Consider the following 13371-nt stretch of genomic DNA (forward strand, 5'->3'; position numbering starts at 1 on the left):
AGTTGGTTCTCCTATCTTCAAATTCGGCAGGCTATCCTTGACTCTCCACAAAGACATGACTGCCCTCGCTCACTTACACCGTTTGAAAAACTATGCCTAAACCTGGACATACATAAATCCCACCTATCCACTATACACAGGCTACTTAGGACCCTTCCTTCGATCAATTTACCCTCCTTTACCATCAAATGGGAGACAGAGTTCCACTCCGGACTTCCAAAAGAGGATTGGTCACGTTGTTTCCAACTGACACACTCCGCTTCAATATCCTTAGTACTAACTGAACTTAATTATAAAATCATCTCTCGATGGTACCTTACCCCTCAGAGATTGTCTACAATATTCCCAGGGGCTAACCCGATCTGCTGGTGACATTGTGGAGAGGTTGGCACTTTGACTCATATATGGTGGTCATGCGATAGATTGTCGAATTATTGGGCCCAAATAGAACAATGTATTAACACTACTCTGCACACTCAATATACCCTTACTGCCCCTATGATACTACTGAACTTAGTTCCAGATATACAGTGCGTTTATCGCAAAAAAATATTACAGCTGATGCTCACATGTGCCAAACAACTCATACCTAGGTTATGGAAGCAGCAACATCCCCCCCCCCCCCACTTTCCTTCAATGGGAATCAGAGCTGACTTATCTACAATCCCTTGAGAAAAGACACTATTGCTTTATAGGGAAAAAAGATTTCATACTTGACATCATTTTTATATGGGAGCAAAGAGCGCAATAAGGTGCAGTAAAGATACCCATTGTATTAAATTACTAACCACTCTCATTCGTCCACAAATCAGTATAATATTTACTAACCATGTTGGCCTAACATAGTGCAAGAATACTTTTTATTCTACAACTAGTTCCCCTTCCCCTCCCTTTCACCTCCACCTCTGCCCTTTTCTTTTCACTCTTTTCTTTCTTTAAATATTGATCTTTTCTTTTTTTCTTTTCCTCATTATCTCTATCTCCTGTGCTAACTCAAATGCTGAAACATCCTCAGGTTTATTTAGAAGGTTTATTTTTATTGTATTATGCAACGAATGTTAATTGTACGTTTGAGTTATCGCTATTGTCTGAAAATTGTCAATAAAAATTATTTGAAACAAAAAAAAATAATAATCTTGTATTCCTGGAATTATTTCCGCTGGTGGTATCTTTGAAAATTTGGGGTTCTGAATTTGCGAACAGAAAGGTTGTTTTTCACTCAGATAATATGGGGGTTGTCTTTGCTATCAACCACCTATCATCCAGCTCTAAGCCAGTGATTGGGTTACTCAGGATGTTTGTCTTTGAATGTATGAAACACAACGTTTATTTCCGAGCTATTCATGTTCCTGGAAAAGAGAATGTGGGGGCTGACGCTCTTTCTCGTTTTCAGTGGCGGAGATTCCGGGAGGCAGTGCCGGATGCAGAAGGGACCGGTTCTCCTTGCCCGGAAGAAATGTGGTATTTGAACTTCCTAGACTGTTGAGATCGGTGAGGGGAGCCTTAGCTCCTAGTACTTGGAAAGCTTACTTATCAGTATGGTTGCAGTGGTTAAATAAAATAGCTGATTTTGAAGGAGATAAGGAGGAGTTTTTGTTATTAGATTGGATCGAGGAATGGAGAGAGAGGAATATGTCTAATTTGATGGTTCAGAGGAATATGACGGCATTATCCTTCTTGTTTAACCTCCTAGGTTGGGTTGATCTGTCAAAGAAATGTTGTGTGTGAATGGCAGTGAGAAGCCTAATTAGGGGTAGGATTTCTGTAGATAATAGGAGGCCCTTGGTTTTTTCGTCGTTAGAAAGGCTTGTTAATGTTCTTTCTGTAATTTGTTTTTCCCAGTTTGAGGTCCTTTTATTTAGAGTTGCCTTTTTAATTGCCTTTTTCGGGGCTTTTAGGATTTCAGAGTTAGTTTCTTCAAATCGCTGGAGTTGTGGGGGGTTATATTATAGAGATGTGGCATTGAACCCTCACGAGTTTCTTTTATGGTTGAGATAATCTAAAACTGACCAATCAGGAAAAGGTTGTTGGATTTGTTTGAGAGAAATTGGGGGTCTGTGCTGCCCGGTTACGGCAGTTAGGGATTTTCTATTCGTCAGAAGGGGTATTGATGGTATTCCGTTATTGGTTCATGAAGATGGGACTTCTTTATCCCGTTATCAATTTGAGTCAGTGATGAAAAAGGCTTTAAAGGTGATTGGTTTGGATAGTAAGGATTTTGGTTGCCATTCTTTTAGAATCGGGGCAGCAACTGAAGCGAGTATTTCTGGGTTGAATGTTGTTACGGTTAAAAAGATTGGGAGATGGAGATCTGATTGCTTTAGGTTATATGTTAGGCCAGACCTAGTTAAAAAGTTATAAAGTTATAGATAGTTTTTGTTTTTTGGCAGGTCCCCTTCACTGTTGGATCATGGGACACTCATATATATATTGGGCAAGGAAAGAGGCAGCAGTCAGAAAATCAGGGATGCAACTTAGCTGTTCTTCTGAAGAAATCTTGATTAAATGGTTTGGTATTAGGGGAATGAAGTGGGATCAGCTATTAGTTAAAGTTATTAGTTGGGCTAGGCTTTTTCATCCACCTGACATCTTAATCATTCATGCAGGAGGTAATGATCTCTGGTTTATGGCTCAAAAGTGCCTTATCGACATTATAAAAAAGGGATATTTCTAGGTTAAAGGAGTTATTTCCTAATACGATGATAATATGGTCTGACATCGAGTGCAGACTGTCTTGAAGGTCTGCTTGGGACATTAAAAGATTGGATTAATCTCGAAAGAAGGTTAATCGTACAATTACAAGTTTTGTGGTAAAATTGGGGGGTTTTGGTGTCAGGCATGTGGAGTTTGAAGGAGAATCCGGAAGCTGTTTCTTTTTAAAAGATGGAGTGCACCTTAACAAAATTGGTTTACACTTGTTTAATTTCAACATGAGCGAAGGGGTGAAAAAAGGCCTTAGCCCTGTGGGTTGGTGCTCGAAGGGTTTTCGAGCAGTGGCGGGGTGCTAGCCGCTAAGTTTATATAATTATTTTGGGTACCTCCTCAGGTATGGGGAGAGGTTAAGGATGTGGGCGTGCCTGGCGGAGCGCCAGTGGAAGGCACGTTAGGTTAATTTGGCAAGCACCTTTTAATGTTAATGTTGTTTTAATAAAGTTTTAATTCAATTAATTTAAATAATAAATGTGGGCTGCGGCCTTTTCCCCCCAGCTTTTGTGTCTGTGCTTTATTTATTATAATACTGCCTAGATGTGTGGTCAATCGAGCCCCGTAGGAATGCCTATGAGAGGAGGGGCCAATGACCTCACTCTAGGCATAGGGGCTTGGTTCCGTGAGCCGTTGCTCACTCGTTGGTTTGCTGAGCAGGAGAGAAGACCTGTAAAGAGAAGCGCCCTCCCTCCCCTTTTGGTAAGTGGTTGTCGCAGCTGTTGCGGGGTGCTAGCCGCTAAGTTTATATAATTATTTTGGGTACCTCCTCAGGTATGGGGAGAGGTTAAGGATGTGGGTGTGCCTGGCGGAGCGCCAGTGGAAGGCACGCTAGGTTAATTTGGCAAGCACCTTTTAATGTTAATGTTGTTTTAATAAAGTTTTAATTCAATTAATTTAAATAATAAATGTGGGCTGCGGCCTTTTCCCCCCAGCTTTTGTGTCTGTGCTTTATTTATTATAATACTGCCTAGATGTGTGGTCAATCGAGCCCCGTAGGAATGCCTATGAGAGGAGGGGTCAATGACCTCACTCTAGGCATAGGGGCTTGGTTCCGTGAGCCGTTGCTCACTCGTTGGTTTGCTGAGCAGGAGAGAAGACCTGTAAAGAGAAGCGCCCTCCCTCCCCTTTTGGTAAGTGGTTGTCGCAGCTGTTGCGGGGTGCTAGCCGCTAAGTTTATATAATTATTTTGGGTACCTCCTCAGGTATGGGGAGAGGTTAAGGATGTGGGCGTGCCTGGCGGAGCGCCAGTGGAAGGCACGCTAGGTTAATTTGGCAAGCACCTTTTAATGTTAATGTTGTTTAAATAAAGTTTTAATTCAATTAATTTAAATAATAAATGCGGGCTGTGGCCTTTTTCTCCCAGCTTTTGTGTCTGTGTCTTTATTTATTATAATACTGCCTAGATGTGTGGTCATTGTGGAACCGTTTTTATTTTAAATAAGAGATATTATGTGGAGGAAATATTACAACAGTTATCAGATCCAGAAGTTTATCTATCCCTTCCTCATGACCCTTTCCATGAAATACAAAATATTTGTTCACATAGTTTAACAGAGAATTTAGGTATAGTATAATTGATGAGGATACAAAGAAATAAAATACCCAAGTATTTTATACACTACCCAAAATACATAAAAATCTGTTTAAATCACCTGACCAATACTGATTCAATTTCTACAAATAATTCCAAATATAAAGTATACAAATCCTACAATTTTTTTTTTTTTTTTTTAAATTCAGGATTTTCCTGGTGATTTGGATAAATCTATTCCTTTTAGTTTGGACATAGTAAGTCTATACACATTTATTATCCATACCAGTGGCATAGATGTAGTAGTGCCTTTGTAACAGCCCTTGGCTTTAACACTGTTAGGAAGGCATAGAACATCCAACTTTTTTTGGTGTCCTTTTATTTCATGGGGTTGTGCCTAGCATCGTTCGCAGACTTCCATGATTAGATCCTGGCCTTGAAATCACACGATCACATCAACGATCAATGATTTAATTTTTCAATTTAAACACTTGCCCCCAGCATGAAGGGGTTAAAAAGCCTTGGCTAGAAGTAATGCATTTACTACACAAGAATAACGATTTATATTGAAATGATTAGAGATTATTCTATATTGCAACTGCTTTTATTTCAGGATAATTCCTACTTACAAATAAAGGGTATGGTGATGGGTTTCAACATCACTCCCACCTCCCGTACGGAGCTTGAAGGGCCGTGTTTCGACTCGCCAGAAACAGCAGTTATGAAGCAGCAGTCACAAAGAGTACGATCGGGTTGATTGACACCCCCCTGCTGGCGGCCTATTGGCCGCGAGTCTGCAGGGGGAGCGTTGCACCAACAGCTCTTGTGAGCTGCTGGTGCAATGCTGAATACAGCGAGCATATTGCTTGCCGTATTCAGCGAGGTCTGGCAGACCTGATGCATGTTGGATCAGGTCCGCCAGACCTTGATAAGTAGAGCCCTTTATGTGGTATGGTGCCAATACATAGATGATATTTTTGGCATTTGGTGGTGCGATGTTCGCACCCTTCATAAATTTGTATATGAATTTAATAATGTGTCACAACACATCAAGTTACATTGTCTTGGAGTGAATATTCTATCATTTTTTAGGTACTGTAAAGTACAAAGGTGGCAGCGTTTTAATACTTACAGCTTGCACACCAGACTCTATTACACTGGTGCTGGATTCTTTTGATGGGTATCAGATTTAAACAAATATTATTAGTAAGAGTAAAGGTTTAGTAAAATGATAGTATGGCCAAAATAATGAAAATAAGGAGACTAATCATTAAATAAAACAGTTGCATTTGTTTATGGAACATAGACACATAACCCAAAGAAATTGCTTGAAAACCGCAGTGTTGTATGTTTCACATTATACTAAACCAGTGCTCACTATTATAATTTAACTAAGAAACTGTAGACAAATAATTATTTAATTATTTTTATTAACACATAGTTGCAATGTTTGTTTGCAAATGAGTGAACAGTTATGATACAAAGTAACAAAAAAATTGAAATATTCACATTCCTTTCATTACATGATAGATTCATGTGTGCTAATTTATTCTTTTTCTGCAATAGAAACATCATAAACAGTTAATGTACAATTTCGTTTGTACATATGCACGTAAATATGAGACCAAGTGTATTTACAATCTATTACTTTTAACTTTATACAGAATCAGAAAATATACATAAAAAAATAATTTTGTCTTAATTTTAGAATTGTAAGTCTCTAATTATAAATTATTTTGCCTTTCAGTTTTTTTTTTTTAGTGATATAAAAAAACAAACAAAAAAAAAAAACAACTATAACCAAGTGCTTTCCAGTTATTGGGGCAAGGAGGATTGTTCACTATAAATGTGAATAAACAGACATTTTATCTTATCATTAATCTGTCTCTTTGCCAGTGACTATTTTCTTAGTTCATCACTGATCGCTTGATTTGGGTCAAAAGAGAATGCAGCTTCATTCATCTGAATTTCCAATTGCTTATCACAATACTTTCGTTCAGCAAAGTTAACAGCATCATGAACACTATGAAAAGCAATCAGCTCTGCATCATCACTTTTTTTACTAAAGTAGCTTCCATCAGTGAGCATGCGTCTCACAGATGGGTTGCAATTGGCTAGGAAAACTTGCACTCCTATCTCTTCATAGTCATTACGCACCTCCTTGAGTACAGAAAGGCCCACAGTGTCTATGAACTGCAAGGCACCACAATCTATGACAAGAGAGTGAATATCAATATGTGGTTCAGAGATTTCTGACTGATTATGGGCCTTATTGACTGTTTTCATTATGCTGAATCTTGAAATAAAACTAAATCTTGCTTGTCCTGCTTCAGTCTCTCGCTTCTTTTTAGCCTTTTTCTGTAATGCAGACACTAAGGAAGGGTTAATACCTGTCTTACTATACAGACTGTTCTTGAAATAATCCTTGTTGGCATAATAGAGTGAAGTGTCAAAACGAAATATTTTTACATTTGGTATATTGCTAAGCTCTTTATATGTGAATTGGTCTTCATATATTTCTGTGCCGCTGACTTTGCCTAGAAGTGTTGCCCTTGGTCTCTGAGTGCGAATTATAACACAAAAGATAGAGAAGCAAACTGCAACTAGCAACCCGATTTCGGTTGTGATTAAGGATGATGCCAGCATGCTCACCCACCAGATAATGGTATCAATTCTACTAACCCGCCACATTTTTGGAGTGTCTGAAAATTTTCTAAGTGCGCCCCTGAGGCTGGTTATAGTGATAACTCCTAAAATGCAGTTTTGTAGTGAATAGAAAAGTGGGGCAATTGCCAGAAGCACAAGTAACAGGACAAGAGAACTGATTATGCCATTAAGTTGAGTTTTGGCCCCTGTGGATTCTCTAAGAAGAGATTTAGCCAAAGCAGCACAACTAGTAAAACAATGAAAGAAAGATGGAATGATGTTGCACATGCCAATAGCTATCATCTCCTGATTGCTTCTGATTGTATACCCATGCTTTTTGGCAAATATTTCAGCAAGTGAGACTGTCATTGCAAATCCAATAATAGCAATTGGAATAGCATCAGTAGCAATGCTTGGAATCAGACTCCAGTCAGGTGCTTTAGGTACTAAGAAACCTGTGGGAATGGACCCACAAATTGATGACTTATAATTGCCCTTAAAGTTGAAATAGTAGGAAACCAATGTGGCCACTATAATAACTAACAACTCTACAGGAAAGGGTATCTTCATTTTACTTTTGAATCTATCGTTAATTTCTTTGATTGGAACAATGACTGCTATAGCTACTATACTAGTAACCAAATCACATATATTTGTGCTTTTTATATTAGTAAATATGTCAACCCAAGTCATAACCAGAGCACCAGCACCATCACGGCGAGGAATCTTTAAGCCTAGGAGATATTTCATCTGTGAAGTCAAAATTGTGAGGGATGATCCGGTCACAAAGCCACTGAGCAAAGGTTCTGACAAATACATGGAAATAAATCCTAACTGGAAGATACCCATAATAATCTGGAAAAGAAAAAAAAAAGAAAAAAATATGAGAGAAAAAACTAACTGTATATATATATATAATTTTAAGCATACTTTTATGGAATATATGTTTATAAAGGCATTTATCCAAAGGAACCTACTATATGCATTTTTCGCAAGTATTCACTATATTCATGAGCTTTACAGTTCACTTTTTGTAACAATAACATTACCCTTCAAATGGTCTTGCAAGCATCATAAATGAAATATTAATTTGGACCCTTAAATATAATCCCACTTTAGGGTCTCAGAAACACTTGTTTGCAAATCTTTTCAATTGAATAATTACCTACAATATTTAATTATTGAATCTCACCAATATTTATTTGTGGTTTGTCTCATTGTTCTTGGAGTTTCTAGGACACCTGAGTGGCACTGGCTTTCAAAATTTGGGCCTCAACCCTATGTATCAAGGATGATAACGTTGTACCAGAGGGGTCAATGAAATATTTTATTAGTAATTATGTTTTGGGCTTCACCTCCACTGCCAGGACAAAATGTAGTACAGGTCCATTGTACTCCAAGGTGGGATTTTTCATTTAATATCCTTAACACCTATGTTTCATGATTGAGGGTTAGGCGGAAAACATGTTTTTTTGGCAATCTGTATTAAAACCAACTAGGAAAACTGTTACCTGATAAACACCAGCAATGAATGTTATAGATGTAGCCACGGTAATGGCATAGCAGCTTCTTCCACATATAGTTCCATTGGTAGTTGAATTTATAACTGCAATGGTATCTCCATCTGTATCATACCCTGCAGCTTTCAATTGTTTGCTTACAGATTCACCAACCATAAGGCAAAGGACACCAAAAGTACCAACACAATTATGGCGAGATGTTGCTGTCAAGAAATAGATGATGCAGCAGAAGAAATTGGTATATAGTCCATAAATTGGGTCTTGATTTGCCAATAAGGAATAAGCTATGGACTGAGGAATGGTAACAATGCCCACAATAATTCCAGATGTAATGTCACCAGGAAGATATTCCTTAATTTTGTATCTTGGAAGCCATTGCAGCACTGGGAAAAGCTTAAAGAAAAAGTTGGCCAGAATTTTGGGACTACTTGAACAGGCCACTTTTGCTTTTTCCATGATCATGTCTTTGGTGCTGAGCTCTGGCTGCACATGTTCCTCCAGCTGGACATGCATATAACTAAAAGTAAGAGTGTCAGAATGGAGATTTTGAGAGTCATTCTTTGTAGGATCTTCAGACTCCTAAAATTGGAGAGGGAAAAAAGCATGGAATGCTTAATAATAGTACAATAGAAATAAATAATCTTCTTCACATTAAATAAAGCCCAATGTAATGTAATTCCCCCATCTACACTATTTTTCTGCCTCTGCCTAGAGGGTTCAAGTAAGGCTTCCCGATTTATTCTCTGGCATCCATCCCAAGTAAAGCTTGGGGAATGAAGTCTACAAGGGGAGGCAAAAAAGATAGTGAAGATTTGTGAATTACAGTGCATCGCATGTTTGATGCCGTGACTCAATGCAATGTCTTAAGGATTCTGACTGTTATGTTTTTATTTTAGAAAGGTGAATTTATGCAAAATGCCTTTAAAACGAAATGACTGACAGGATCTTTGCTATGTACTCTAATAAAATGTAATTAAAATATTTGTACCTTAATGCTAGTAATTTTTGCTATTCATTTAACTTTCTACAAACTAGTTATATTTTGAAGGTGAAAGACCTGCTTATAATTAAAACAAAATTATTGCTTGGGTAGCAATATTATGGTTAAACATAGACAACAGTTTAGTTTACTAATGAGTACAGTTAACATGCAAAAAAATGATTTAGAAAGCAGGAACTCTTGAGATGTGTTTTGAACTCAAAAGACTTGTGTAAATAGTCACAAATTACTGTTATTGGTAAGATATTTAGAATGTGATTTAGAGTGACAATTACTGCTTTATCAAGGGGATGTAGTTCAAAAAGCTTTTTGAACTACATTCCCTTGATAAAGCCCGGCGAGTACCGGGGGAAAACGCGTTGGGGTTCTTATACACTTGTCCCAAGCATGGAGGAGCAAAGCCGACCAGCTGAGGGAGGACAATCCGGAAACCCCGCCGCAGGTTGAATCCTGTCACTCAAGACCTTCCGGTTGTCAGCTGTTTGCAAACCGGGTGCTGTACACGGACGCAGAGTTGTTTTACTATTGTTGTATTGCACAAATAAAGGCACTTTTATTTATAACTCTGGTGAGTAGATATTTATATATTGCGCTATCTCTGGTGTTTATTGACTACACTTTAATCCTTCTCTCTTGCGCTTTGTTTTTTGGCTATATATCTGGATCCTGGATCCCATAATCCCTTGAGAAAGAAGAGATTTAAAGGAGCAGCAAGAAGGAAACAAGGAAAATCGTGGAAGCTGATAGTACTATCTGAGCAAAAATAATACTTTCTTTTATTGGAGAACTGAAGGTACTATTTGGCACACAATTGACTTTTATGTATCCACTTCTTATGGAGGACTTTTTTTAGTATATTCTTAAGCATATGTACTATATATCATATACTACCTAAATTATTTTTCAGTACATAGAGTGCAGCATTATAACCTAGCGCTGAATAGTCTTGTTTGTGTGTTTATTTTAACTAGGTAGAATAGTTATTAAATAGTTATTAACTATTTAATAGCTACCTAGTTAAAATAAGTACAAATTTACCTGTAAAATAAATCCTAACCTAAATTACAATTACACCTAACACTACACTATAATTAAATTAATTACATAAACTAACCACAATTAACTACAATTAAATTAAATAAACTAAAGTACGAAAAACAAGAAACACTAAATTACAGAAAATAAAAAATAATTACAATTTTTTTAAACTAATTACACCTAATCTAATCCCACTAATAAAATAAAAAAGCCCCCCAAAATAATAAAATTCCCTACCCTATACTAAATTACAAATAGCCCTTAAAAGGGCCTTTTGCGGGGCATTGCCCCAAAGTAATCAGATCTTTTACCTGGAAAAAAAAATACAATACCCCCCAACATTAAAACCCACCACCCACACTCCCTACCCTACTCTAAAACCCACCCAATCCCCACTTAAAAAACCTAACATTTCCCCCTTGAAGATCACCCTACCTTGAGACGTCTTCACCCAGCCGGGCACAAGTGGACCTCCAGAGGGGCAGAAGTCTTCATCTGATCCGGGCAGAAGAGGACCTCCAGACGGGCAGAAGGCTTCATCCAGACGGCATCTTCTATCTTCATCCATCCGGAGTGGAGCGGGTCCATCTTCAATCCAGCCAACGCGGAGCATCCTCTTCAAACAAAGTCCAAGGGAAGAATGAAGGTTCCTTTTAATGACATCATCCAAGATGGCATCCCTTGAATTCCGATTGGCTGATAGGATTCTATCAGCCAATCGGAATTAAGGTAGGAAAAATCCTATTGGCTGATCCAATCAGCCAACAGGATTGAAGTTCAATCCTATTGGCTGATCCAATCAGCCAATAGGATTGAGCTCGCATTCAATTGGCTGTTCCAATCAGCCAAAAGAATGCGACATCAATCCTATTGGCTGATTGGATCAGCCAATAGGATTTTCCTACCTTAATTCCGATTGGCTGATACAATGCTATCAGCGAATCGGAATTCAAGGGACACCATCTTGAAAGACGTCATTTAAAGGAACCTTCATTCTTCGCTTGGCCTTCATTTGAAAAGGATGCTCCACATTGGCTGGATTAAAGATGGACCCGCTCCGCTCCGGATGGATGAAGATAGAAGATGCCGCCTGGATGAAGACTTCTGCCGCTTGGAGGACCTCTTCTGCCCGGATCGGATGAAGACTTCTGCCCCTCTGGAGGTCCACTTGTGCCCGGCTGGGTGAGGATGTCTCAAGGTAGGGTGATCTTCAAGGGGTTAGTGTTAGGTTTTATTAAGGGGGTATTGGGTGGGTTTTAGAGTAGGGTTGGGTGTTTGGGTGGTGGGTTTTAATGTTGGGGGGGTATTGTATTTATTTTTACAGGTAAAAGAGCTGATTACTTTGGGGAAATGCCCCACAAAAGGCCCTTTAAGGGCTATTTGTAATTTAGTATAGGGTAGGAAATTTTATTATTTTGGGGGGCTTTTTTATCTTTTTTATTTTATTAGGGGGATTAGATTATGTGTAATTAGTTTAAAATTCTTGTAATTATTTTTTAATTTTCTGTAATTTAGTGTTTGGGTTTTTTTGTGCTTTAGTTTATTTAATTTAATTGTATTTAATTGTAGGTAATTTATTAAATTAATTTAATGATAGTGTAGTGTTAGGTGTAATTGTAACTTAGGTTAGGATTTATTTTACAGGTAAATTTGTACTTATTTTAACTAGGTAGTTATTAAATAGTTAATAACTATTTAATAACTATTCTACCTAGTTAAAATAAATGCAAAGTTGCCAGTAAAATAAATATAAACCCTTAGATAGATGCAATGTAACTATTAGTTATATTGTAGCTATCTTAGGGTTTATTTTATAGGTATTTAGTTTAAAATAGGATTAATTTATTTAATTGTAGTAATTTTATTTTGTTTCATTAAATTATATTTAAGTTGGGGGGATAGACTTAGGGTTAGACTTAGGTTTAGGGGTTAATAATTTAATATAGTAGCGGAGACGTTGGTGGCGGCAGATTAAGGGTTAATAAATGTAGATAGGTGTCGGCGATGTTAGGGACAGCAGATTAGGGCTTAATAAAATTTAACTAGTGTTTGTGAGGTGGGAGTGCAGCGGTTTAGGGGTTAATATATTTATTACAGTGGCGGCGATGTCCGGTCGGCAGATTAGGGGTTAAAAACTTTATTTAAGCGTTTGCGATGTGGGGGGGAGCTCGGTTTAGGGGTTAATAGGTAGTTTATGGGTGTTAGTGTACTTTTTAGCACTTTAGTTAAGAGTTTTATGTTACAGCGTTAGCCCATAAAACTCTTAACTACTGACTTTTAAATGCGGTAGGAGTCTTGACAGGAGAGGCTGTACCGCTCACTTCTTCCAATACTCGTAATACCGACGTTAGGCAAATCCCATTAAAAAGATAGGATACGCAATTTCCGTAAGGGGATTTGTGGTAAGCTCGAGTCACGGAAGAAAAGTGAGTGGTACACCTGTACCTGCCAGGCTCGTAATACCAGTGGGCGTTAAAAAGCAGCATTGGGATCTCTCAACGCTGCTTTTTAAGGCTAACGCAAGACTCGTAATCTAGCCGATAGTTTTTAATGCAAAAAATAATATTTGTGAAGGAATTTGCATTACTTAAAAAGCTTGTTTTTAGGTCTCTAGGCCAGTATGTATGTTATATCACAGAGATAGATTTACTAAATTTCATTACACCCAGAAAGGTGTGAGTTACGAATGGCAAAGTATACAAGATGGATATCGCTTTATTCATGACAGATTGTTTCTCTCATAAGTCCCTGGGGTTATTCTCAAGCCTTGTTAACGTCACTTAGCAAAACAGCAATCCCAGTTCAGAAAACCAAGGTAAGATACATATTTTTGTCCACATTAACTAATTTAAAATACAATACAAAGACCTAGATTACAAATGGAGTTTAAAAATATTATCAGTATTTTGCGAAAACATTGCTCGAGAGCA

At 37.8% G+C, this 13371-nt stretch overlaps 1 protein-coding gene across 1 annotated transcript in view; it reads right to left on the reverse strand.

The window, feature by feature from the left end:
* Positions 1-5647: 5647 nt before the first annotated feature.
* The window catches only part of LOC128665088 (sulfate transporter-like), a 33948-nt gene continuing 26224 nt past the window's right edge, over positions 5648-13371 (reverse strand). The window contains exons 2-3 of the mRNA XM_053719836.1: positions 8395-8982; positions 5648-7738 (exon numbers count right to left, since the gene is read on the reverse strand). Coding sequence (XP_053575811.1) covers positions 6137-7738; positions 8395-8982 — 2190 coding nt within the window. The 3' untranslated portion in view covers positions 5648-6136. The remainder of the gene's footprint in view (positions 7739-8394; positions 8983-13371) is intronic.

Source organism: Bombina bombina, chromosome 6 (assembly GCF_027579735.1).
Source record: "Bombina bombina isolate aBomBom1 chromosome 6, aBomBom1.pri, whole genome shotgun sequence".
In the NCBI taxonomy this organism is placed as follows: Eukaryota; Metazoa; Chordata; class Amphibia; order Anura; family Bombinatoridae; genus Bombina; species Bombina bombina.